General features: G+C 44.4%; 1 protein-coding gene across 1 annotated transcript in view; it reads right to left on the bottom strand.

Annotated features, from left to right (window-relative positions):
* Positions 1-19,586, bottom strand: part of LOC115558918 (CUB and sushi domain-containing protein 1) — a 116,366-nt gene extending 96,780 nt beyond the window's left edge. The window contains exons 1-7 of the mRNA XM_030377469.1: positions 19,451-19,586; positions 17,811-17,932; positions 7,801-7,904; positions 7,186-7,298; positions 3,369-3,551; positions 2,699-2,884; positions 1,737-1,877 (exon numbers count right to left, since the gene is read on the bottom strand). Coding sequence (XP_030233329.1) covers positions 1,737-1,877; positions 2,699-2,884; positions 3,369-3,551; positions 7,186-7,298; positions 7,801-7,904; positions 17,811-17,932; positions 19,451-19,586 — 985 coding nt within the window. The remainder of the gene's footprint in view (positions 1-1,736; positions 1,878-2,698; positions 2,885-3,368; positions 3,552-7,185; positions 7,299-7,800; positions 7,905-17,810; positions 17,933-19,450) is intronic.
* Between the last annotated feature and the right edge of the window lie 4,787 nt (positions 19,587-24,373).

Below are 24,373 nucleotides of genomic sequence, written 5' to 3'. Positions count from 1 at the left end.
AACAAACCGCCGCCCGTTCTTATAAAACCATTTTTAGCCATTGAGACCGTATGTTTTTCAGTCCCAATTTCTCTTTCAACACAGCGCTATAGTTGCTGCTCTGCTCATCCCTACCTCCTGTTTACAGATTTGCAGCGCTGTATGAAGCAAAGAGTGTGCCTGCAGCAACGCAACATCTAAATTCATTTATGCATTAAATGTTAATAGGCCAAATTAAAGAACGTGGATGTCTGGGTGCCAGGGTCCCAATGCAGACTAGAGTCTCACCAGATAAACGATGTTTACCCTTTTGAAGGAAAACCAAACCTTAAAACAACTTACTTTAGATGCAAATACGATGATTTAGAAGGGGTAGTTAGCAGTGATACGGATTGATACTGTTCCAGTTTGAAAAACATAAGAAACAAAGTAAATATGGACACAAATTGCCCTATATAGGTTAAACGCACGTTCCATGGAACAGCTCCCGGGTAATGTCAATCTAACATTCTGCCTACACATTCTGCTTTAAATCAAATTATGGTAAGTGCCTTGGGCAAGAGAGCGAAAGCCTGAACAGCAATTGAGCTCGGCCCCTAAATAAAAAATGGTGTCTACCTGAAGTTGTCAAGAAGGCTTTTTAAAAATGTTGATAGTGGGATCAAAAAAGGGTGATTACATTATGATAGGCCAATTATCTGCAGACACATGCAACAAATGGTATACATTTTTAATATGGAATCAATGTGTCATTGAAAAGTGTAATCAAGTTAAACAAATAATGTCCACAGGAAATAATATGTTTGTAAATATATATTGTTTAAGAGCCAAAAGAGTTCTGGGTTTGAACCCCAATGTACACTGTCTTCCTGTGTGTATTCTAGTTATAAAACAGTATACGAATACATAGAAGATAATCATTTTATTGAAGATTCTGTGGAAGTAAACAGTTCAACAAGTTCACTGCGGTGCGGTATTCATTAAATGCCAACAAATCTCGGTTGAATTAACATGAGCCTTTCACTAAATATGTGATTCCTCCAGAGATGAGGAGCTTCATCTGGCATGTTCGCTTGAAAAATGTTGACTTGCAGAGGAGAACAAGAGACTGATTCTTGTGGGAATAAAGGGTGCAAAGAACATGGCTGCATGGAAGAGAGACTCAAATGAAAGAGTATCACGGCTCAGGTGGAACCATTTAAACAGCTCTCTGGGTTAATCCCTGCGTTGGGAGAAGCTAGGCGAGAATGAGAGACACAACCACAGCAGCGCCTGGACAGGCATAGCCAAGACCGAATAAGCAGTCAAGCGGGGACACATGCAAACAAAGCTTGATTGTTATGCTAGCCTACTAGCATGCTACATGTCTACATGCCACAATGGGAATGGGAATTAAACCTCTCTGTTTTTCCTTGGCCACATGGCCATTTGCACACTGCCATTTTGTAATTATTGTCAGACTTGAATCATTAAGATGGGGAAAATATGCAAATTGTGTGCGTTTACACAATGATAAAGGGAACATGTTTTGGAAATGATGTACTATAATCCCAAGAATAATGGTATTACGGGTGAAAAGAAATGTGAGTGTGGAATTTCTTAAGTAAAAAAGGAATTATTAGAATCCCTACAATGAGTATATCTGTCAAATGAATGTACTGCATCAACATGACATAAATGAATGAGACTGTCAGCAATTGAATAAGTTCCAATCAGTTTCTCACGCACACACACAAAACACACAAAATGATACATACTGGTGTAGCTGATGTTGAAGCCTTTCCCAGTATTAGAGTGGTCGGACTGGAACTCCAACCTCATGATGTGTCCATTAGAGGCGATCTGGGACGGAACATCTTTGCCAGAGAATGTTCCAAATGTGGTTGGCTCTGAAAGACCTGACACAGAAGAGGGGAGGGAGACATAAGAGGTCTCTCTCTCTCTCTCTCTCTCTCTCTCTCTCTCTCTCTCTCTCTCTCTCTCTCTCTCTCTCTCTCTCTCTCTCTCTCTCTCTCTCTCTCTCTCTCTCTCTCTCTCTCTCTCTCTCTCTCTCTCTCTCTCTCTCTCTCTCTCAAGGGAGAAGTGATGTATATACTGTATATCTATATGTGTGCATCGCTTTGATGAATAGATTCAAGTCATCAACATGTCTGGACAAACGAGATCAACAGAATCCAAGACATTGTAAAGCAGTATATTTCAATGACAGCAACCCCATTAATTGATTTGCAATTTTCGAAAGTAATTTGGAATGGGCCTTGACTTGAAAAATTGTTTGCACTCTCAGCCAATCAACCCACACATTTATCTTGGATAGCAAGTCAAAAGATGACTTTGTCAAGCCAGCTGGAATCAATAGCGTTTATTGCACACAGCAGGCATATTTGTCTGTGTTAAAGGTGCTTGACGATATAAAGAAAAAAACTATGAGGCACAATCAAATGATAACCAGACTCTCTAGTCTGCAAAAATCCATTAAATACATATTTTTGAACACTTAAAATGTGTCACTAAAAACACAAACAAATAAAAACAAAATCACTTGTTTTGCCAAAACATCACTGTTGGGTTATTGCCATCAATGTCTTGAATCAATTGCACTTAAAGACAAACAATAACAAGAACAAGGACAAGAATCATTTTTTCTATTTTTACACTCCAAATAGTTTGTACGATCAAGCTGTCCCTTACAATGAGAGATGAGACAAACAAAGCTTACCTTCGTCCTTCACCACCAGCCAGTCGAACTGGGGCTCCAGCTCAAAGTCGGAGAACAGGAGGTGGATGCGGCTGCCCGGCTCAGAGATGATGAGCCACACGCAGTTGAGGTTATTGCCGTACTCCTCGGGGTAGTTGGGGGACAGGATGGTACCTGACGCAGAGGTGAAGTTGAAGAAGCACGAAACTACAAAAGGAAAAAAGAACAACATTATTTACGAGTTAGCAATGTATAGGTGTGCTGAATATATTTAAGGAACAGTGACTGGAAGGTGAATGAAAGGATGAAAGAAAGAAAGAAAGAAAGAAAGAAAGAAAGAAAGAAAGAAAGAAAGAAAGAAAGAAAGAAAGAAAGAAAGAAAGAAAGAAAGAAAGAAAGAAAGAAAGAAAGAAAGAGAAAAGAGAAGAAAGAAAACAAACAAAGGCTACAGAAACGAGGGCTAAAGAAACAAAGGAAAAGAGTCGAAGAAACAAAGAAAGAAGGCAATAAAAAAGTCAAGAAACAAAGAAGGACGGCAATAAAAAGGTCAGGAAACAAAGAAAGGACCGAAGGAAGAAAGAACAAATCAACCGAGGAAATGACCAAATAATAAACACCGAGAATAAAGAAGGGGGGGAACGAAAGAAAGTGTGACGAGAAAGCCCGGAGAAAAGGCCCTCTCGCTACTTACAGACGCAGCTTGGCTTGTTGCCTGACCACTGATTGTTGTGCTGGCACGTGATGCTGCGCTCCCCCACCAGTTCAAACGCCGCCTGGCAGGAGAACTTCAGCTCGTCGCCGTGCAGGAAGCGATCTCCGCTGCGGCGTCCGAACGCCGGCACCCCGGGGTCCCCGCAGCCGCCCCGCTCGATCTCTGGAACGCACAAATAACACCGGCCTTGTAGCGCTGCCAACACACACAGAGGCGGCGGCCGTATACAGTCAAAGCGGGGGTTTTATTTGTTTTCTACTGCCGGGGTCGGTTGAGTTGAATGCGGCTATATATAAAGACTGGTGGGTGTATGCAAAGCATTACATTATTGTCCTTTGCAGAATCCAAACCAACACAGCAACGGTCGGGGTGTATTGCTTTTCCTGTGAATGCACACAGCAGGAGGTCCAGTTTTAGAGAACCTGTTTGTGTGCCCATGCGGAACGCAAGCGGACGTGGAACCACACGGAGGCCAGGCCTACAATCAACGCTGGGACACGCATGGCAGGCCATTACATGTGCCTCACACACACACACACAAACACATACACAAACACACACACACACACACAAACACACACACATATGCTTCATCATGTTTGTTATGCGTTGTGTGTTATTTCTGTCATGTGTTTTTCTCACATCTTGTATGTTTAATTATTTATCTGTATACCCCCCCCCCCCCCCCCCCCCTTTGCAATTCATCCCTGGTTCCGTTTAAATGTACATGCCTATATTAAATACGGGTGAAATACGGCTGCATAATCAGCATGAATATCCCATGAGAAGACTGCCTCACCACAGGGTTGTGCTTCCCTCTGTCTTTCTTCTGTTGTTCTCTGTGAATTCTTTTTTATTCTTCCATGCAGCTGGGCCAGAAATACTGGGACCAAAAGTTCACCATCTCTCAACGTCCGACGTTGTGTTTCTCCTTCTCTTCCTTCTCTCCTATTACACCTCTTAGGGCTTAGTTCTTTTCAAATATCGCCTCCTCCCTCTACTGTCTCTTTCTCTTTATTTTGTCCATTTCTCCTTGAATTTTTGTTTTCAAAGCTGACATCAAATCTCAAGTATGTAATTTTCTTTATTGTGCAAGGTCAGGCAGCGTTGTGCATGTGTATACATGTGCATGTAAGCGTGTGTTTGTATTTGTGTATGTGTGTGTTTGTGCATGTGTGCGTGTGTGTGTGTGTGCATGAGTCCATTTGTGTGTGTGTGTGTGTGTATGTGCGTGTGTGCGCACATGCGTATGTGTGCGTGCGCGGGCACTGCTCCATGTATTGCGTTGTGCTTGTGGGGTTAAGCATCCATGCTATTACAGGATTGTGGGTGCCACATCGTGTGTGTGTGTCTCGGGGGTGTATAAGTGTTGTAGTGTGAAGTGTGTAGCCTGTAGCTGCTTGTCACACAGATGAAGGGTGTACGAATGGATTTCAAATAACTTGCCCCCCCTCCCCGGTAAACCTGTCATTACAGAAGTAACTGGTTCTCGGCTGTCCTCCTTTGTATTCACTCCACAGTGATGTGCTTGTTTTACCCTCTCACTATTCTTTGCCCAAATCCATTTATACATTTTGCCCAATGAGAATTGTGCACAGCCGCTGAATCTAAATCAGGGTTAGGGTTAGAAGAATAATTTATCGATGCATATACATAATTTCACTGGGTGGAGATTTGCAATAATTTAAGCTGTCAAGGCATGTTCCACTAAAAGAATGCTGAGCGAAATGGAATAGACTCATGAGCAGTTCACTGATAGGTCGAAGGATCATGGCTGTGAGGTAGCCAAGTCGCACTGAAATTGACCAAAGGTGTTTGAGTTGTGTTGCAGTGTGTTCCAGTGCAGCCCCATAGAGGCACAACCCAGTGATAGGAATAGGCTGTCTAGACTAGAAGTGATACACTTCAGCAGTAACAGCAGGTACATCTCCATTTCTTTGCCCGGGAAACTCCTTTTTCCTGTACTGCCTCCATGATGGAACTGATGTTCTCCCATTTGTGTAATTGGGTCTTGAAAGGTAATCGGGTTAAGACATTGATTCTGGACCAAGTTCAGGGACCACGGTCTGTTGTCTTTGATGCTGTCAGCGCTTTAACCGCCTGAGGAAGGAGACCCATCCTGGTGGGATGTGGAGGTGCGGCCGGACACAGGATGGTCATCCCTCACGCTGAATCCAGCCACATCCCCATGACGGATCACCGGGCACCACTCAGCACAACCGCGACGCCACGCGTTGTCCGTCCACTCATTTAGTTCGGAGCTTTACAGTCTTATTCAGGCACCAATGGAATAAGAAACGGAGCAAATGTACCGGCATTGAATGGAGACTTCCAGATAGAGTGGATACAGCTGGCTCGCTTCAGCACAACGTTGTTGAGAGCCAGGCCCGACAAGAAAGAACCTACAAACGTGAATGACTTCACAGTCCATTAATACATAAATATGGCTGCCATCTTGGATGCACTCCACCCCTCCAGATGTTCTGTATGAGCACCAAGAAGACCAGCTGCTGACTCTCAGTCAGTTGGAGAAGTATCCTCCATTCAGAGAGCAACCAATCACGGCATGTGCCAACTTCCAATCTCAGGGGGGGAAGGGGGGCTGCCATTTATTGGTTGCCAGAGGTGCAAATGAAAGATATTGTGAAAAAGCTCACACACTAAGGTGTTTCAATATCAGCCTTGTTGCTTGTTGCTTGCCATCAATTAGGGAATCGGTGATGTCCAATATGAGGTACCTTGGTTTGGTCCATTTGTCATTCAGCCCAACCAGTAGACCCAAATATAGATCTGAGCATCCAATACAGCATTGAAGGGCTGGGAGCTTGGAGCATGAGTCATTGAAGCGAGTATTACATGGAGATTATTAACTGTCACCAGACCAGTTAGCTCTGTGTTTAGACCGATGCCTTACACCTAACCCACACCCAACCCACAGCAGAACCCAGTGTATATACATATATACATTCACAGAATGTATACATATAATATATAATATTTCTCGTTGTATATTTGTCCTTCTGGTGGTTCCTCCAAGATTATTAAAAGCTATTTTATAACACTCAGAAGTTCCAATTGGCACTGTCATGTTATCATATTTTTTTAGATTGATTGACTGATTGACTTCAGGTCAATACATAAGCCAATATGTATCTGCCATTGTAGTAATGAATAATACAAACGTGTTATTAAACATTACTACCGTTATAAACGAAATAGCCTAAAAAATAGAACATTTCCATTTTCTTACATGGCATGACAAATAACAATTTGCAATTTGTGCCTGTGTGCATTACCATGGTAACCAATCTATAAAGCTGGCACATAGCCATTCTTAGCCCAGACACTATAGAAAAATCACTTCATCAATCGACCCAAGGTAGATCCAAAGCATGTCTGCATCACGTCTATGTCAACACCGCTGTCTCTTCTGGTCCCTGTGCTCTCCCATACAGCACTTTATCTTTCCCCTCATTTCAATAATCATTGTTTTATCCTTTTAGCTTGTCTCCCTGTCTCCCATTTAATTTTTTTATTTCCCTGAATTTTCTCTCTCTCTCTCTTTCTCCCTCTCTCTCTCTCACTCTCTCTCTCTCCATATGTGTCTGACACATTAATGCATAATCAGATAACCCAATCACCTGATTAAGCCCTAATTCTTTTTTTATATCCTGTGTGTATAGTGTGTGTGTGTGTGTGTGTGTGTGTGTGTGTATGTGTGCGCACGGTTGCGTGTGTGTGTGTGCGTGCGTGCAAGCACGTGCACGGCCACCCTCACAATATAAAAAGGCATTACCTTCATAGACAGCCTTGAATCCCTGTGATCCGATGGTGTCATCCGACTGAAGATGTAGCCACATCTGATTGGACAGGCTGACGATGAGGTCAGGAACACTGGAGCCCGTCAGTCTAGAAATAGGGGAACAGCGCCGTAGTTGTTTAGAGGATGGTGTAGGCGACGACGACGACGGTGAGGGTAAGGATGAGGGAGACGATGGCTGTGAGGAGGATGATGAAGGTGATGAGCCAAAAGACGGCGGCAAGGATTAATATGATGTGAGGATGTGAGGATGAGGATGCTGAAGATGACGATCGCCGCACAGGGGGCAGCAGTAGGGGGTAGTGAGGGTTGGCTGGTAACCGCAAGGTTGCTAGTTCGATCCCCGGCTCCTCCTAGCTGTGTGAGTGTCGAGGTGTCCCTGAGCTAGGCATCTAAACCTAACTGCTCCCAACGCGCTGGCTTTCGCCTTGCATGGTTTGAATGAATGGGGATGAATGATTGGTGTGCGTGAATGGGTGAATGTTAAGCAATATTGTAAAACCGTTGGATAAAAGCGCTATATAAATGCAGTCCATCAACCCTTACCATTTACCACATGATTATGATGCTGGTGACGACGATGCTACTTACACGTACAGCACCCTCCGTGTGTCCCCTATCTTCCCTCCGTCCCCGACGGTCAGCGTGTCGTAGCCTCTCTCCAGGTCAAACTCCGCAAAGGCCAGCTTGATCACCTGCAGACCCCGGGCGAGCCACCAGTCACAAAGGGAAACATGAACTCCGGACCCATGTGGACACACATACGTGGGCAGGGCTGATGGTGCAGTGTGTAGGATTTAGTGGCATCTATCTGTGAGGTTGTCGATGGCAAGCCTCTGAATTCCCCTCCCTCACCCTTCCTCTTTCAAAGACAGCTACGATGGCCTTTGACACCTGTCTTCTCTAGAGCCGTTTGCGTGTCCGGGGCTACTGTAGAAACATGGCAATGCAACATGACGGGCTACGTAGGAGAAGATCAGCACCCTAATGTAGCTATAAATGGGTCATTCTGAAGAAACAAATACACAGCACAGTAGTTATTATATTCATGGGATTTAACTCTTATTAAAACATATAATGAATATTAGATTTCATTTCTGCCATGTCCGTTCCGCAACGTGCCACTCAATTCTACAAACTGCACCTTTAAGAAGATGCAAATACTGATTATTATATTTAAGTATTCTGCAGTACATTTATTCATGCTTATTTTTTGTTTAACCTCAGGGTTAAACGATTAGCGATCACTTTGCGGAAGTGCGATGGAGTAATTGCTGAAAAGACCATTATGAAACGAAACAGAGCTGAAACAAACACACCCATATACACACACACAAGCATACACACAAGGCCTGTAGGTGACGAATCATGCTGCCATCTATCCAGCGAAAACTGCTTTTCTCACTCAAGACCCTCAAGACACGTGGATCCATGCCTCCGATACATCCCATGCAGCGTCTGTCTCACACCCTGAGGAAAGCCAGGCCTGAAATCCATTATATCCATCGAACTGTTGAACACAATGGGATTTGAATATCACACAGAAGGACAGCGTATTCTGACACGGACGCATGGAGCGATCCCACACTTCTTGGATAATTAAGAATTGATCATGTCTCATTGCTGTGAGACACTCTGTTCCCCACAATGTGTCGGGGAGGGAATGTCTCCAAACAGAGAAACCATCATAAGAATGGAAACAGTGTATCCTCATCTCTGAGGGTGTTTGAGAAGCTATAAGGATATCGCTGAGCTTCTATACATCTATGACAAATACATATATCAATAAGGCTATCTGAAAGGCTCATATTTCATGTACTTTTTTGAGTAACATTTCCACTTCCAATATTGGTTTGTTATCAGGGGAAGTCTATTTCATTTTCCAGACATATCATGGTCCGACCGTCACAGGGTACTTGCCCGTATGTCCGAAGTGACGGAGTGAGGAAGGTACGCGCAACAATGTATGAGATGCAACATCTATTCAAGTGTTTTTCGAGAACCGACAGACTGCCAACAGATAAACAATGAATATATCCCCGTTTGAACGACCCCTTGGCCTGTTAAAGGATTTGTATCGAAAACTAACAAATGATCAAATTCATAGCTGTATAGCTGCACTCATAATTACAACATGCCATCCACGTTCTTCTCTGCAATGCATTCTTTGTTATGCAAATGATTGGGATTGCTGCGGTCTTGTGAAAGTCTTGTTTTAGTATGAAGTAAGCTTAATAATTACACAACTATGGTTTGAGAGCGTGCATGCCCCTGAGCATTCCCAGCAGTGAAAGCTTTTTGATATGCTCCATGGCCTCCAGTATTGTTTTACACCCAGACTGGCAAGGGGAGGCCTTCACTAACAATCTCGCTTCCACATGCACTCGATTAAGGCGAGATGTGCTGTTGTACATCCATTTAGCTTTCATCCAAATGGCTTTTAACAACAAAATAAATCACCAAAAATACAACTCTTCGACATGAAGACGCGACACGTGGAATCCTTCCCCCCCCACAGAAACACACGCACACTCACACACACAGCAGAATTCTCCTCCCGATGCTGTGCTTATTTCTCAAGGGTCTGTCTTCCCCTCTGAAACAGCCATTGGAGAGGGCTGTTTTGGAGGCCGGCTCAACTTTATGGCGCGCCATAAACATCATCGACACTTTGATGCCATCCAAAGCCGCTACAAGGCATTTCATTCAGCAAAGTCTTTAAAAAGAGAAACTCAGAGAAGGTTACGCTCCGCTCCGTTCATCTGTCAATCAGTCAGCGCCATCGATCGAGGCACGCCAAGGATCCATTGGCTGACACGGAAACACCGGTTGTTGAAGGATTTCTTTCATTTTTTCGGATTTTTCTTTTTCCGAATGCAATAGCAACAGAGTTATACTTTAAAGATGCACATAGACGTAGGTGAATGAAGAAGGTGTGTTTCCATTTGATTTCCACATGGGGATCCGGGTGGATCCATGCCGGTCTTCAATGCCCTTCAGGGTGAGGTCTGGTTTGATTGATCCCAGGGTGAAGGTTAGAACGCCCACTCAATAAGCCCATTGACACACACACACACACACACAAAAACACACACACACACACGCCCACGCGTGCACTGACGCCCATGCACGCGCACACGCAGACACACAGACACACCATCATCATAATTATATGAGGGATTGAGGGTGGAACCATTATTTCAAGAGTTGCAAACACAACTTCGCTAGAACGGACCCCCCCTCCCTGTTTGCACACATGCTGTATAATTGCAAACGCTTAGAGCAATGATTGAATGAACTAGCTAAATCGATGAATTATCAATTCACATAATGAAGCTGTAATGAAACGAGAGTCTGTGACAGTTCCGCGCGATACATCCCAGTTCCTTAATATTGACGCAATAGCCCTTAATATTTATATTGCAAGTTTGAACAAACCACACTTTGACGTGCCACCAGTATTATTGACGAAAGACCATGACAGCTCCCGACAGAGTTTGTTCACGTCAGAAATTGGCCGACATAATGAGCAGAGGGAGTGATAGCGATGTGTATATACAATGTATGCATTCTCCTACAAGCTCTAGCCTAATATATCACCATGACAGCTGTTGAAGGGGCTTTATGTTGGCTGTCATAGGCCCGCTAATGGACTCGTGCTTTAAATGAGTCCTGAAAAAATGAGTCCTGAAAAGACGATTATGCTGAAGTTGAAGCCATGTAAGGAACTGCCCCTTTGTCCTGCTATACTAAAAACGACACAAAATCTGTCTTGTAAGTTAGAAACTATTATTTATTTTATAATATATCTTTTTTTTTGAGCCACTAGTAAGCTGCGGCATTGACAGGCTGAGGGCCATTTTCCAATAGATTACGTTCAGCCAGTCAGCCATGTGAACTTAAATAGAATGCACTGAGATGGCTTGAAAACAGTCCACACCATTACACCTCTGTGCAAGGTAAAGGAATTTGCTAAATCTAATCCATTACAGAGAACTATTATAAAATGATGTTCCAATGATTGGAGGGTAATCAATATAACCCCCAACTAACTTACCGAATTTGATTAGAGTACCGGTTGCAAGTGACAAATTCCTTTTTTCTTATCTTGTTGTACAGTTCTCTGGGGCTTTGCGTTGTCAATCTAATAACAATTTCAGAAGCACTTTTGCAGGTCAGTGCAGCTCAGCAGAGCCATATAAACGATATTTATAATGCACTGAATCCCACAGCGATAGCAAATGTTTCTGTCACCGCTGCATGACAAAGGGCAAGGCTACAAAATATCTACCCAATAAAAAGTGTTCTTTCCCCGCAATGTTGATATAATGCGGTCTGTTAAATAACTTGGATTTTGTTTTATCTTTTACAATTCCATTCTATTTTGCACAATTGCTATTATTTCAAGAATAACTAAAACATGTCTTTGTTAACGTTAACTGTGGTGCGAAAGGTTATAAACAGTTGTCGGTGTGGTGCTCAGTGTTGTGAAGACATGAAGACGATGAAATCATAGTTAAAGGCCTCTCTCTCTCTCTCTCATTCTCTCTCATTCTCTCTCTCTCTCTCTCTCTCTCTCTCTCTCTCCCTCCCTCCCTCCCTCCCTCCCTCCCTCCCTCCTGCGATCATAATTGAAGGTGAAATCCGACCTCTTATCATCTTTCTCTGTTAATCCCTCCTTTATTTTAGCCCCCTTCCGTCCCCGTCCCCCCATCTCTATCTCCCACTCCTTCGCACTCCCCCCTGCCTCTGTATTGTATTTTCCCATTTGTTGCTGCAGTGACAACTAAATTTCCCAATGGGATAAATAAAGTAGCTATAAATCTGTCTGTCGCCAGAGCTCACAGCAGCAAGACTTGGCTCCAGGACAGGGGGGGCACGGCAACGACCCAGATGGGTCGCTTGTGTGTGTGTGTGTGTTTGTGTGTGTATGTGTGGGTGGGGAGAGGGGATGGGGGAGAGGGCGGTGACTAGTTCACACAAGCTAGCGAGCGGCTGCTCCTGGCTGAAACGACTCCCCTGCGGACGCATTACGGCCCCCTCGCCGTCACCTTGCGGCGGCTGTTGACCTGTTGTAGAGTTTTGGGGATAATGGCGGGGAATACCGTCGTGCTTTTTCCGACAAAGTGGTTCCTTTACAGAGGGTCTCCGAGCCGTGGATGATCGATAAAATGGATTCAACCGCGTGGTGTGAAGCACGCAGGAAACACACACAGGCCCACGTGTGAAGCGTTGCAATCACTGCGCTGTTCCGTTCACTGATGGGGATTCTGTGCGAAAAAGATGAATAATGTGAAAACTGACAGACAGCGATGGGCCAAATGATTCCAAGCTCACACGTACACGTGTATACGCACACATGCACACACACACACACACACACACACACACACACACACACACACACACACACACACACACACACACACACACACGGGGCGTGTGTTAACACCCACACACAGCACCCTAAATAACAGAGATCCAATAATAAGATACATGGGAAGAGTGAAGGACTAATATGTCCTCGTGTGCCGAGATAGGCGGTAGGGAGCAACAATACAATATATCACGGAGAGAATCGGTGTACAGACGAAGCCAAGCCGTTATTTAGCCCTGCCAGCATCCACAGACACCACAGCCAGCAGCACCGTATTAAGACAGTGATCTAATTAACCTAGCTACAGAGAGACTCTGCATCAGCCCAACCGCTAATTGTTATTTAATCTGTGTTTTACTCATGCATGTCTGTTTCAGCTATGAAGCCGAAGTGGCTTTTTATGTATATTGGATCATTTTCAGCGTTTCAGTAATGGAACATCTAATTGCCGGATTGTATATTAATCACATCAGTCCAAGTTAGCCCACAAAAACTTCCAAGAACCTTTTTTTCCCTTTTTCCTTTTAATGGGTCATGTGCATATTTGGTAATTGTAACACAAGGGCGCAAAGGGGATCTTGGACCACCAAACAGCGCTTGTCAGCACGCCTTGATTGTAATGTAGGCCTTCTAATTCAGCCAATTAGCATACCACCACCACCACCACCACCACCCTCAGGGTTCAACAGTTGATGCAGAAGCGGGGCTGGCTGCTCGCTGACGTGCCGGGGATTACAGAGCGGGATGCCGGGGGGCATCAAGGGAGGAGAAGCATAAGGCCCCCGTGGCGCTGCAAGCAGAGGCTCCCTGGGTGCTAACGCCGTATGATAATGCACTGACTCTTAGGTATTAGGCTGTCAGTATAAACAGCCTCACGATCAATAAGGCGACGGCGGTTGCTGTGGATGAGGCATTAAGGCTTGTTTTTGGAGATGCTAAGCCAGGCCTTGATGAGACGGCTTCTAAACAGCAGCCTAGAATCAGAGGGAAGGACGTGGGATCTGATAGGGTCTTATTGAATGTGTCCTGCGGGCATTGAAGGGATTGGGAGAGGGGGGGGGGGATCAGTCATAAAAAAGGCTAATATCTAATATTATAATTATGCCAACGCACACGTATAGGCACGGGCACACAGGCAATGACACTGACACAGACACAAGTGGGCACGGACACACCCACTCACACAAACTAATATGCATTCTCCAGGCAAAAGACAGCAATCATTAACGACCTAATGGGTGTGTGACGATGCGTTTCAGGTTGTATGTAAGGGATCATTCAGGCGTGGTTCAGACTTAAACAAAAGAATTATCAGCCTGACACCGATGGGCAAAATCATCACGCGCGCACACACACACACACACACACACACACACACACACACACACACACACACACACACACACACACACACACACACACACACACACACACACACACACACACACACACACACACACAGCCACTTTACCCTGTCTGATAGGAGTGCACATTTGCCTTTAGAGAGACCTTTAAAGGAATTTTTCTCTCACTTTGGATCCACCTACTTCTAGTGACTTTTTGTTTCACTCCATAAAAACATTTTCCCTCAGCCAGGTTGGCAGTTAGCAATTAACTTGACAGATAGAAAACTCAAAGTCAACATCCCTGTAGTCACAAACAAGGCAAGGACGCACACGCATTAAACACACAATATGCACATACACACTCACACATAGCATCATAAAACCAGGCTGTCAGGCCCAGTGCTATCAATATTGATTTTGCTGTTCTTTTATTCACAGCAAAACCAATACCATTCTGATGGCTAATTAAACACATTTGATGTACGCAAACAAAAAGCCAGACTACAAAAACAAACTTCTTTCTCCTTTTTTTTTGGTGTGTGAATGAAAGCAATAGGTGAGCGAGACAAGAGGCGGTGAATGGATCGGAAAAATATTCTTCTTTATAACGCAGAGTATTTATTTGACGTGACTCTTTATTTTCCCGGATTCGTACCATTTTGTTATCCAGCGTGTCTCTCTCCAGCTGGGCGCAGCCTGTGTTCACTGGCGGTTTGACTCAGTGCCTCGTTATGGGCCGTTTGTTTAATTAACACCACATGCCTCTTTCTCTCTGTATGCACGGATTAAATCAAGATTACAGAGCCATGTTGAAGATCATGACACACACACACACACACATACGTGTGTGTGTGTGTGTGTGTGTGTGTGTGTGTGTGTGTGTGTGTGTGTGTGTGTGTGTGTGTGTGTGTGTGTGTGTGTGTGTGTGTGTGTGTGTGTGTGATGCATCTGTTTGAGGTGAAGTGTGACGGGTGCTACATCAGCGGAGCATGGTGAAGATCATGACACACACACACACACACACACACACACACACACACACACACACACGTGTGTGTGTGTATGTGTGTGTGATGTGTGTGTGATGTGACGTGTGCTACATAATAGAGGCATCGTGAAGAGTGCATTCGCTGTGGACACAGCCCACTGCAACAACATGAAACAGTGTTATCTTAGTGTCACAAACTGTTTGTATGCTAATGTCCTCAGGACGCCGACATTGGGGAATCGAACCCACAACCTTTTTTGCCGGATGTTGAACACCCTGGCAGCCAGATTAACCTGGCCTGTATTAGCATATCAAAACGACACAGGAGTAATCATTCAAAAACAGAGGTGGTTTTCATCCTCATTATTTATGGGCCGGATCCAACATTTCCTCCTCTCAAAATGAGATATCGCTTACTCACGCAGTCTTATAATGAAATTATGTGCAACTTTTTATTTTTACGTATGGATTTCTACAGATTCTACTCTGTTGTATTCTATTCTACACTATTGTCTCCCCCCGCTGTGTCTGTGTTTTATCACATATCACCCTCCTACACCCACTCTGTCTATGTAGATAGTGACATTCAGCAAATGCCAGCAGCTGTACTGAGCTGATAATCTGTCACAATGTAGCTCAGTCTTAAAACCCTCTCCAAACTCAAGTATTTCCAAACACACAAGCACACACACATGCAAAGATAGGGATGGAGACAGAGAGTGAGAAGGAGAAAGGGTGGAAGAAAGCGGGAGAGAGGGAAAGAGAGAGGGTGAGAGAGGGAAAGAGAGAGGGTGAGAGAGGGAAAGAGAGAGGGTGAGAGAGGGAAAGAGAGAGGGTGAGAGAGGGAAAGAGAGAGGGTGAGAGAGGGAAAGAGAGAGGGTGAGAGAGGGAAAGAGAGGGTGAGAGAGGGAAAGAGAGAGGGTGAGAGAGGGAAAGAGAGAGGGTGAGAGAGGGAAAGAGAGAGGGTGAGAGAGGGAAAGAGAGAGGGTGAGAGAGGGAAAGAGAGAGGGTGAGAGAGGGAAAGAGAGAGGGTGAGAGAGGGAAAGAGAGGGTGAGAGAGGGAAAGAGAGAGGGTGAGAGAGGGAAAGAGAGAGGGTGAGAGAGAGGGTGAGAGAGGGAAAGAGAGAGGGTGAGAGAGGGAAAGAGAGAGGGTGAGAGAGGGAAAGAGAGAGGGTGAGAGAGGGAAAGAGAGAGGGTGAGAGAGGGAAAGAGAGAGGGTGAGAGAGGGGAAGAGAGATGTTGAACGAGAGAAAGACAGAATCACAGTGGAAAATAAATCGTTGTTGTGTGGTAAGTCTATTTCCTTCCATTTTAAATCCAATGTGATAATTTCAGTATTATTTTGATTATTAGTATTATTATTATGAGCCATTTCTTCTTGTACAACGGCACATAAGTTTGCAATGGCCACCTCCATTTTTAAAGTATAGGAGCAATTGAATGCTAGTTATTATGTTGTTTCTTTTATGGTCATTGTTTAATAATTCATCTTAAAATGATTTGTCATTGGGGAGCGACATTGTATTTGAAGCCACAGCTTTTTCTCACACGTTGCAAATCAAAGCCTAGGTTACGTGTGGATTCAGGATTTTACGTTGCTACAACTCGATTGGGTCCTCTCAAAATGGCAATGAGTATCGGCATCAAAAAAAAAGAAGAGGCATTGGCACGAACAATCCTTATAAGGAGAGGGAGGACGGTGACCTGTTGTGACACCATGAACAATCCTTATAAGGAGAGGGAGGACGGTGACCTGTTGTGACACCATGAACAATCCTTATAAGGAGAGGGAGGACGGTGACCTGTCGTGACACCATGAACAATCCTTATAAGGAGAGGGAGGACGGTGACCTGTTGTGACACCATGAACAATCCTTATAAGGAGAGGGAGGACGGTGACCTGTTGTGACACCATGAACAATCCTTATAAGGAGAGGGAGGACGGTGACCTGTTGTGACACCATGAACAATCCTTATAAGGAGAGGGAGGACGGTGACCTGTTGTGACACCATGAACATTTTGCCATGTCGCGGATTGGTAGGGGGAGGACCAGGACTGCCGGAGAACCCGAACATTAGCATAGCTTGTGCGGGAGCCTCATACATTATTCACGACAACGAGACAACAATGACTAAACTACAAAGTTTCCTTGACAAAAATAGGGAAGGGAAAAAAAGAATAGCGATTGATGCTCATACGAGGTCTGAGAATCTCAATCAATATTTTGAAGAAAATGTGCGTGGTAGGATCGCTCTGAAGGGGCCTTAAAGGGGGGTTTTATGTGAGCAATATTTATTTTTTTACCCCCTTCTGTTGTTATTTTTTAAGTTCTAAACCTTGCTTTCTAACTTCTAATGAGGTAAAATGAGATGGAAATAATTGCTATCTACTCCGTCTTCCCGCAAACTCTGTCAAAGAAACGGGTAACGAGCAGTTCTAATGGCTTGCTGCTGACTCCTTGCAGCAAAGACGTTGTACCTGCAATAAGTCCTATTATCCGATTATCACTGCCGGTGCCTTGAGGAGCATATCTGCGTCAATTTACGTGATGAATTTCGGGATGGTCTACGATAGCTTTCTTTTTTACCAAAGAAACAACTAATTTGTCAGATTTAAAAAGAAATCTGTAAATGTTTGTCACTGATTTTATCCTCCAGAGGACCACATCTATGCAGGACACATCGATATTATTTACTGAATAATATAATTATATGATAAAAGCATTTCCTAATATGTCGGCTGAATCAGATGGACCACAGGAGAAGGGGTCCGGTGTATTCACAACTCCAGCCATTCATGAATACAATATGAACAAACCACAGACCGATTTGTGTGTAAAAAGAAAGAGCCAAAGAGTCGCGCAACACAGAATAAATAAGATAAACTCACCTTGCCCGTATCTAGGGCGGTAATGACCCACACACAGTGTGCGTTGTTCTCATATTGAACCGGATAGTTGGGCGATGTTATGACTCCTTTGGGCCCTCGTAGGTTACTCCCACAGGTCCGAGCTGCGGGGAAAAAGCAAGATCGATGGCCTCATCATTTCCCCTGCACTTTGGCAATGGAAGAAATAAGCCAGAATAAGTCATACAATTACTAGTTAACACAGGCATTCACCAATAAACTAAGAACACGCATATGGGCGTGCACACAAACACCGCACACACACACGCACCGGACGCACACACGCACCGCACACGAGGACCACACACACAAGCATTCGCACACACACACACACACACACACACACAGATGTTGGCTTGGCCTGCTCTGGTGAGGGTAGACATGGATTATGTATGAAACACCTGTTTGATTGTGAATATGTCTGCTGGTTGAGTAAATTATGTCGTAGCCCACGGCAGAATATATGATCAAACACGTGGTAACTAAAAATATCATATGGATATATATTTTTTGACCTTTTTTTTCTAGGCAGGATTTACTGTGCATGGCCTGCATCACTTGCTGTAGCTCCTTCCAGCTTGGGGAAACACTCAGAACTGCTAAGGCATTTTCTGCTTAGTCACTTCCTACTTGGGTGTTAGTTCACCCTGAGTATTGTCTTTAAGCAATAGAGGTGTGTCCAGTGTCCAGTATTTGCATTGCTCTAGAAACAATAAATGTGCTTCAGTCATGATTGCTCTACTAGTCATGATGCCAAACTACAACGACAACAAAGTGCCAAAGTTTTGTGTTGCTAAACAGGGTAATTGTTGTACTGTAAACTAATGCAGTAATACAAATTAATAATTGGTTTCATTAACATAGAGCTTTTCAAGGCTGAGTGAGAGAGAGAGAGAGAGAGAGAGAGAGAGAGAGAGAGAGAGAGAGAGAGAGAGAGAGAGAGAGAGAGAGAGAGAGAGAGAGAGAGTGTGTGGGTGTGTGTGTCGGTGGGTGTTTTTGCGATGGGCGGAACGGGATATCACACCTCACCCACTACCAGTGTATAGCACCCACCTGGGTTTAAATCTAATGTGCAACCGATGCAAGAATCTAGCAGACAGTGCAACATTACCGTTATGATCACTCATAGAAAATCTGCTGTTCACATCATCCATGCAGACACGCTACCAAAAGGGCCCTCTCAAGATGTCAGACACCACAGTGATAGCAAACTGTAAGCAGCCTGGCGGCCCACGGGACATGGACACCAGGCTCAGCCCAAGGTGGCAAGGCCGTGCTGTCTCGTAGGCCCACCACCAGCAGGAAGGATCACAGGGGTCTTGTGAAATGCCCCTTAGGCGAGCGGCTAGCCAGAGGCCGCTCTAGGCACTCTGGACGTTGGCGGGAGAGAGTGTCTCCCAGGGACAGTTGGGCCTAAGCTCACTGGGGGTGTGGGATTCAGAGCCGCCGGAGCAGGGGTGTTGAAAGGTACCCATTAGATGGATAGTTAGGCCCGAAACCTCAAGCCACAAGCAGCATCGGATCCGAAAGCAACATCCTTGAAAAGAGGCCAACTCTAGAGTTGCCAAGTGTGTGAGGCAAAGAGTGGCGGGCACTCTGAAGCCTCCAGCTGGGTGCCTCACAGTTGGGACTCGTCCTTGTGGAGGAGAGGTTGGTAACTCTGACTGGTGTGGTGCGCCCGCTCCTCTCCCCAATAGCCAGTCGGAGTAGGACACGTTCAGAGAGCAGGTAGGTGGAGCAGGACTCCACCCCCGTCATACAATGTGGGAGCTCCCTGGAAGAGAGAGTTGGGTTGAAACCCCATGGCGGATCTCAAAATGAAGCAGGGCGATTGTTGTTGATTTGATGTTGAAGTGTACATTAGTGCAACTCGTTCAAGTGCACATTGCTGCCAAGTTGGATGTTCAGCCTTGTAGTCCTTTCGTCAGACATGAGGCAATAGGAGAGCGAGGAATCGGTCCAGATTGGTTTCTTAATGTGCCAGAAAATATCTGTTGCGAGTCCAGGTTGCAACAGGAGCACCCTAGGTGACTCCATGGAAAAAGACTTTGAGAGAGGCATGAAAAAACATCTGGCAACAACAAGTGGCGAACGATGTTCCTCACCCAATTTTTTCCTAGCAAAAGAAAGGTGAACATTTGGGTATATTATCTGGAGTTGCGAAGTGGTCATGAGATTGAGGCACCTGAGGAGTACACAATCCATTCTGAACCATTCTTCTGCAAACCTCAGTGGCTTTCTTGACAGGATGCTTAGAATGGGCACAGATAGCACACCAGAAGTATATGGATTCACTATATCGAGAAGGAGGTCACATGAAGGCAATTCAATTCAAAGCAGAAATGTGTGTTTCTTCAGGGCCTTTTCTATGGATTGTCTCTCTACCACTATGGTTTCCCCCTTTTGGATGCACACACTCCAGCACAGTGTTTAAAGGGTTCATTATTTCCTTTGCACTGTCTTCCATGCCACAATTGTTCCTGGTAGTGCACTTTGTACTCAGATTGATTTTTTTACCTATTTACTGCTGAGAGCAATAGGAGACATCTACACCGGCTCATAAAAGCGCCTGTGTGTTATTGCCTTAAAGGAATATTTGCCGTGAAGTCAGTGTTTTCTTGTCAAACCTCCCCTTTAAACTTTTCCCACAGGCGTCGTAATATTTAGAAGCTACCGTGACATTTTCAATTTCCTCTCTCTTTTAGTCAATAGCCAGTGTCCCAAAGTTTTGAGAAGGGGTGCTCTCCCCGTCATATAGTGTCCCTTTATTTAGCATAACAACTTAGCTCAAGGCAAGGGCTATCATTAGAGAGAGGAGAATGGAAAAGAGATGGAGAAAATAAGGGGGAATAAATAGACCACGGCCGAATGGAAGGGAACAAATGGGAGCAAGCAATAAGGGAAATACCTGGCGGAAGCGAGAACACGGATGCGATGGAGGAATAATCAAGAGCATACAAATATAGATTACATGCGGTACTTTATCATGCATGGGGAAATTAATGACGCAGCGTAAGGCATTAGAGTTAAAGGCAAAGTGGGAAAATGAAAGGGAAAAGGAAAAAGGAAAAAACGAGACTGGTCTGTGTGTTAATTAGAAGCTAGCTCAGACGCACAGAGGAACACCTAGGTGTGCACTTGCACGTGGACACGCGCACGCAAACACAAACATATTGTGTTGTTTTCTACACATGCAATCACACATTTCGGAATCCATGTGCATGCACACGCACACACACACACACACACCTGATTCATCACAGAGGCCGGTTTCTAATTAACAGTAAAGTCTCTGCAGAGATAAAAAAAAGGCTTGTGGGTTCGAATCCCTGGAGAAAGCTTGCACAACGCGATAGAGTAGAGTCAGTTGAAATGTAACCTCTTCGTATCCCCTGTTCAATGTGATATTGACAGACAGGCCTGCTCAGACTGCCTGTCTGTCTGCACGGATGTCTGCCCATTTATCTGTTAGGCAGACAATTAAAGACTGTTTTTGAACACGTACAAAATGGTTCACCAATTACAATGTCAGGATGAAATACTCTCAAAAGCACCTCATTTGTATTCATATCTTATCGTATACCAACTCCCTTTTCCAACTTGAATCTCCCTTTCAGTTCTACTCTCCCCCACCCCATCTGTCCTTTGTCGGTTCCTCACTGTCAGAAATAGGCCTTGTCTTGAAGGCAACCAGGTTCCAGCAGTTAGGAAAGATATATATAATACAGCCCATTCTCCCACACACACACACACACACACACACACACACACACACACACACACACACACACACACACACACACACACACACACACACACACACACTAATGTGATGTGACAGAGACCCTACAGTATGTGTCCGAACACACAGACAGTCTGCCTGTCAAGCTAATACACACACACACACACACACACACACACACACACACACACACAGCTGTAGGGGAATAAGCATCTATGGAGGTGGTGTGACATTGTCCTTGTGGATACTGGCTTTTAATGTGTGTGTGTGTGTGTGTGTGTGTGTGTGTGTGTGTGTGTGTGTGTGTGTGTGTGTGTGTGTGTGTGTGTGTGTGTGTGTGTTGGGGTCCAGCTGTCAGCCTTGTGACTCGAGCAATAAGACCAACAGGGTATTGTCACCAGACATGGACCGCTAAAACCCATGGCTCTTTGTTCTGTCACTCGTTCACACACCTACACACACACACATACACACGCACACGCGTAGTCACACGCAGGCACTCACACACTGTGGGCCTTTTTGACATTCTCGCTCACTTAATTAGTTGTTCAATAGAGACAATATATGAAAAACAAACAATGATATATCATCAACAGATATAGAAAGTATTTTCAATACATCAAGACTCTCCAATATCTACGCACACACACACATAGTATCTTACAGAACGTATTCCTATGTTTAAAGAGATGAGCAGGACTCCAATACATAAATGAATATGCAATCATAACCTACTTGTATAGATACATTAATAGATAAAAATAACTCACTCCCATATACAGATAAATATGTCAACAAGGCAAAATTCTTAACACATCATTTAGAGGTTTAACCAGGAAGTTGTCCTAATTGAACCAGGACTTACATCTACAAGTACAGCATACAAACAGATCATTATAGACAACTAACACAGGGTAAACAGACCATTACTACTGACTAAGTAGTAATTTAGCACACATATCCAACGCGACATAGAGTGAAGTCACTATGAGTCGTAGGAAGAGGGTTTGGGGCTCCCTTCTCCAGGATCCTTTCAGTTGTGTCTGTGGGTATATAGATATGTACTGCGGACATCTGTGTAACCACAGCCTTTTAGGGGATGAAGGAGGACTTACTTCTACAGATGGGCCGGTGGTCGCTCCATGCAGCCAGGGTGTCAGTAACTCTCTGACAGGTGATGCTCTTGGAGCCCTGGAGCACATAGCTGTCATCACAGCTGAACTGCACACTGGAGCCGACCCTGCATCACAAGGACACGTCACCATTAAAAGAGTACCAATTATTCAGACACACACACACACACACACACACACACACAGAGACCTGCAGGAAGAAATGCTATTACTGCTTTCCAATGATTATAAACATCAAAAACAGGGCGCGCTTGTAGACTTGTGTTGTTTTTTATGGAGAGGATAAACCTCTATACCAGAGAAAATAATAATAATTATTATTATAATCGTAAAATAATAATTCATAATAAAATATTTATAACAACGATTTGTATAAAGTATTTAACGTTCTGTTTTTATCCCTCTCTTTTGGATTCCCAGTGGAGCCTCGCAAGTGTCATAAGGGGTGAATTAATTACCGCGTGTAATTATTACACATCTCTGTACATGGTTTTCCCCCAGCCATGCTCCTCTTTAATCCTTTTCATCACACACTCCTCCTTTTCCAGATCATTCCATCCCCTCTGTAAAGTCGTTTCAATCTAAATTTCCCCATTTCTTTCTCAACCACACCCCCGCTGTCAAACAAATAGAAGCAGCGTAGAGAAATGCAGGCCGAATGTCGCAGGATCTCTCGTCTACGAGGTTTTTATGTACAAACCCCACTGACACGCACAGCGGTCCGCAACCTGCCAAAACATTTTCTATGCGTTGCTCTGTGTTGTTGCCTTGGTGTGTGTGTGTGTGTGTGTGTGTGTGTGTGTGTGTGTGTGTGTGTGTGTGTGTGTGTGTGTGTGTGTGTGTGTGTGTGTGTGTGTGTGTGTGTGTGTGTGTGTGTGTGTGTGTGTGTGTCTCAGAGCTCCACCCTGTTGTCAAGTGCCGCAGTTTGGCCCCGGCAACAGCCCAACACTTCCTAAGAAAGCTGTCATGGGCCGTCAGGTGGGATACTTTCGCTAACATGTCGAGTGGCCAAAATTGCTCCACCCCTAGAACACTATCATTTTTCTATTATAAAAGGTTATTTGAAATGACTTATTAACCTGGCCGAGCGGTGTCTGTCGTCACTACCCTGCCCTTCCCAAAGTGGGTCTCAACACGGCGCCCCGCCGGTCTGTGTTCTGTGTCACGTCGCTTAATGGTGATTGGATGAGACGCTCTCGCATGCACACACTCAAGCACATGCAAGGTAATGACCTTGATCTAATGGACTTACTGCTGATGTGTGGCAATGCTTACTAATGGTGTGAACTTAATAATGGGGAAGATGGAGACATTATCACTATATATATGTATATATATATTTATACTCCCTTTGCCTATATAAATACATGTATATGTAAATATATTGGCAAAAGGAGAATGAAGCTCCATTTTAGCACACATACATATGCATAGGAATTATTATGTATGCAAAATAGCATACTGGTTTGGTGGTTCCAAAGCACCAAATTGCTTTGGTGCTTTGGAACCACCTTTTCAGGATTAATGTATCGGATGCACTTATTTCTATGAGAATATATGAGAGGCAAAAGTTAATTCATCAATCACACATTGCATTATTATGCATGTGATCTCCAAATTCAGACAGGGATCTGGACAATGTCCGTGACTCATCTCCCACTTTGATGTCC

The sequence above is a fragment of the Gadus morhua genome, chromosome 14, assembly GCF_902167405.1.
Source record: "Gadus morhua chromosome 14, gadMor3.0, whole genome shotgun sequence".
In the NCBI taxonomy this organism is placed as follows: domain Eukaryota; kingdom Metazoa; phylum Chordata; class Actinopteri; order Gadiformes; family Gadidae; genus Gadus; species Gadus morhua.
This window is presented reverse-complemented; position numbering and strand designations above follow the sequence as displayed.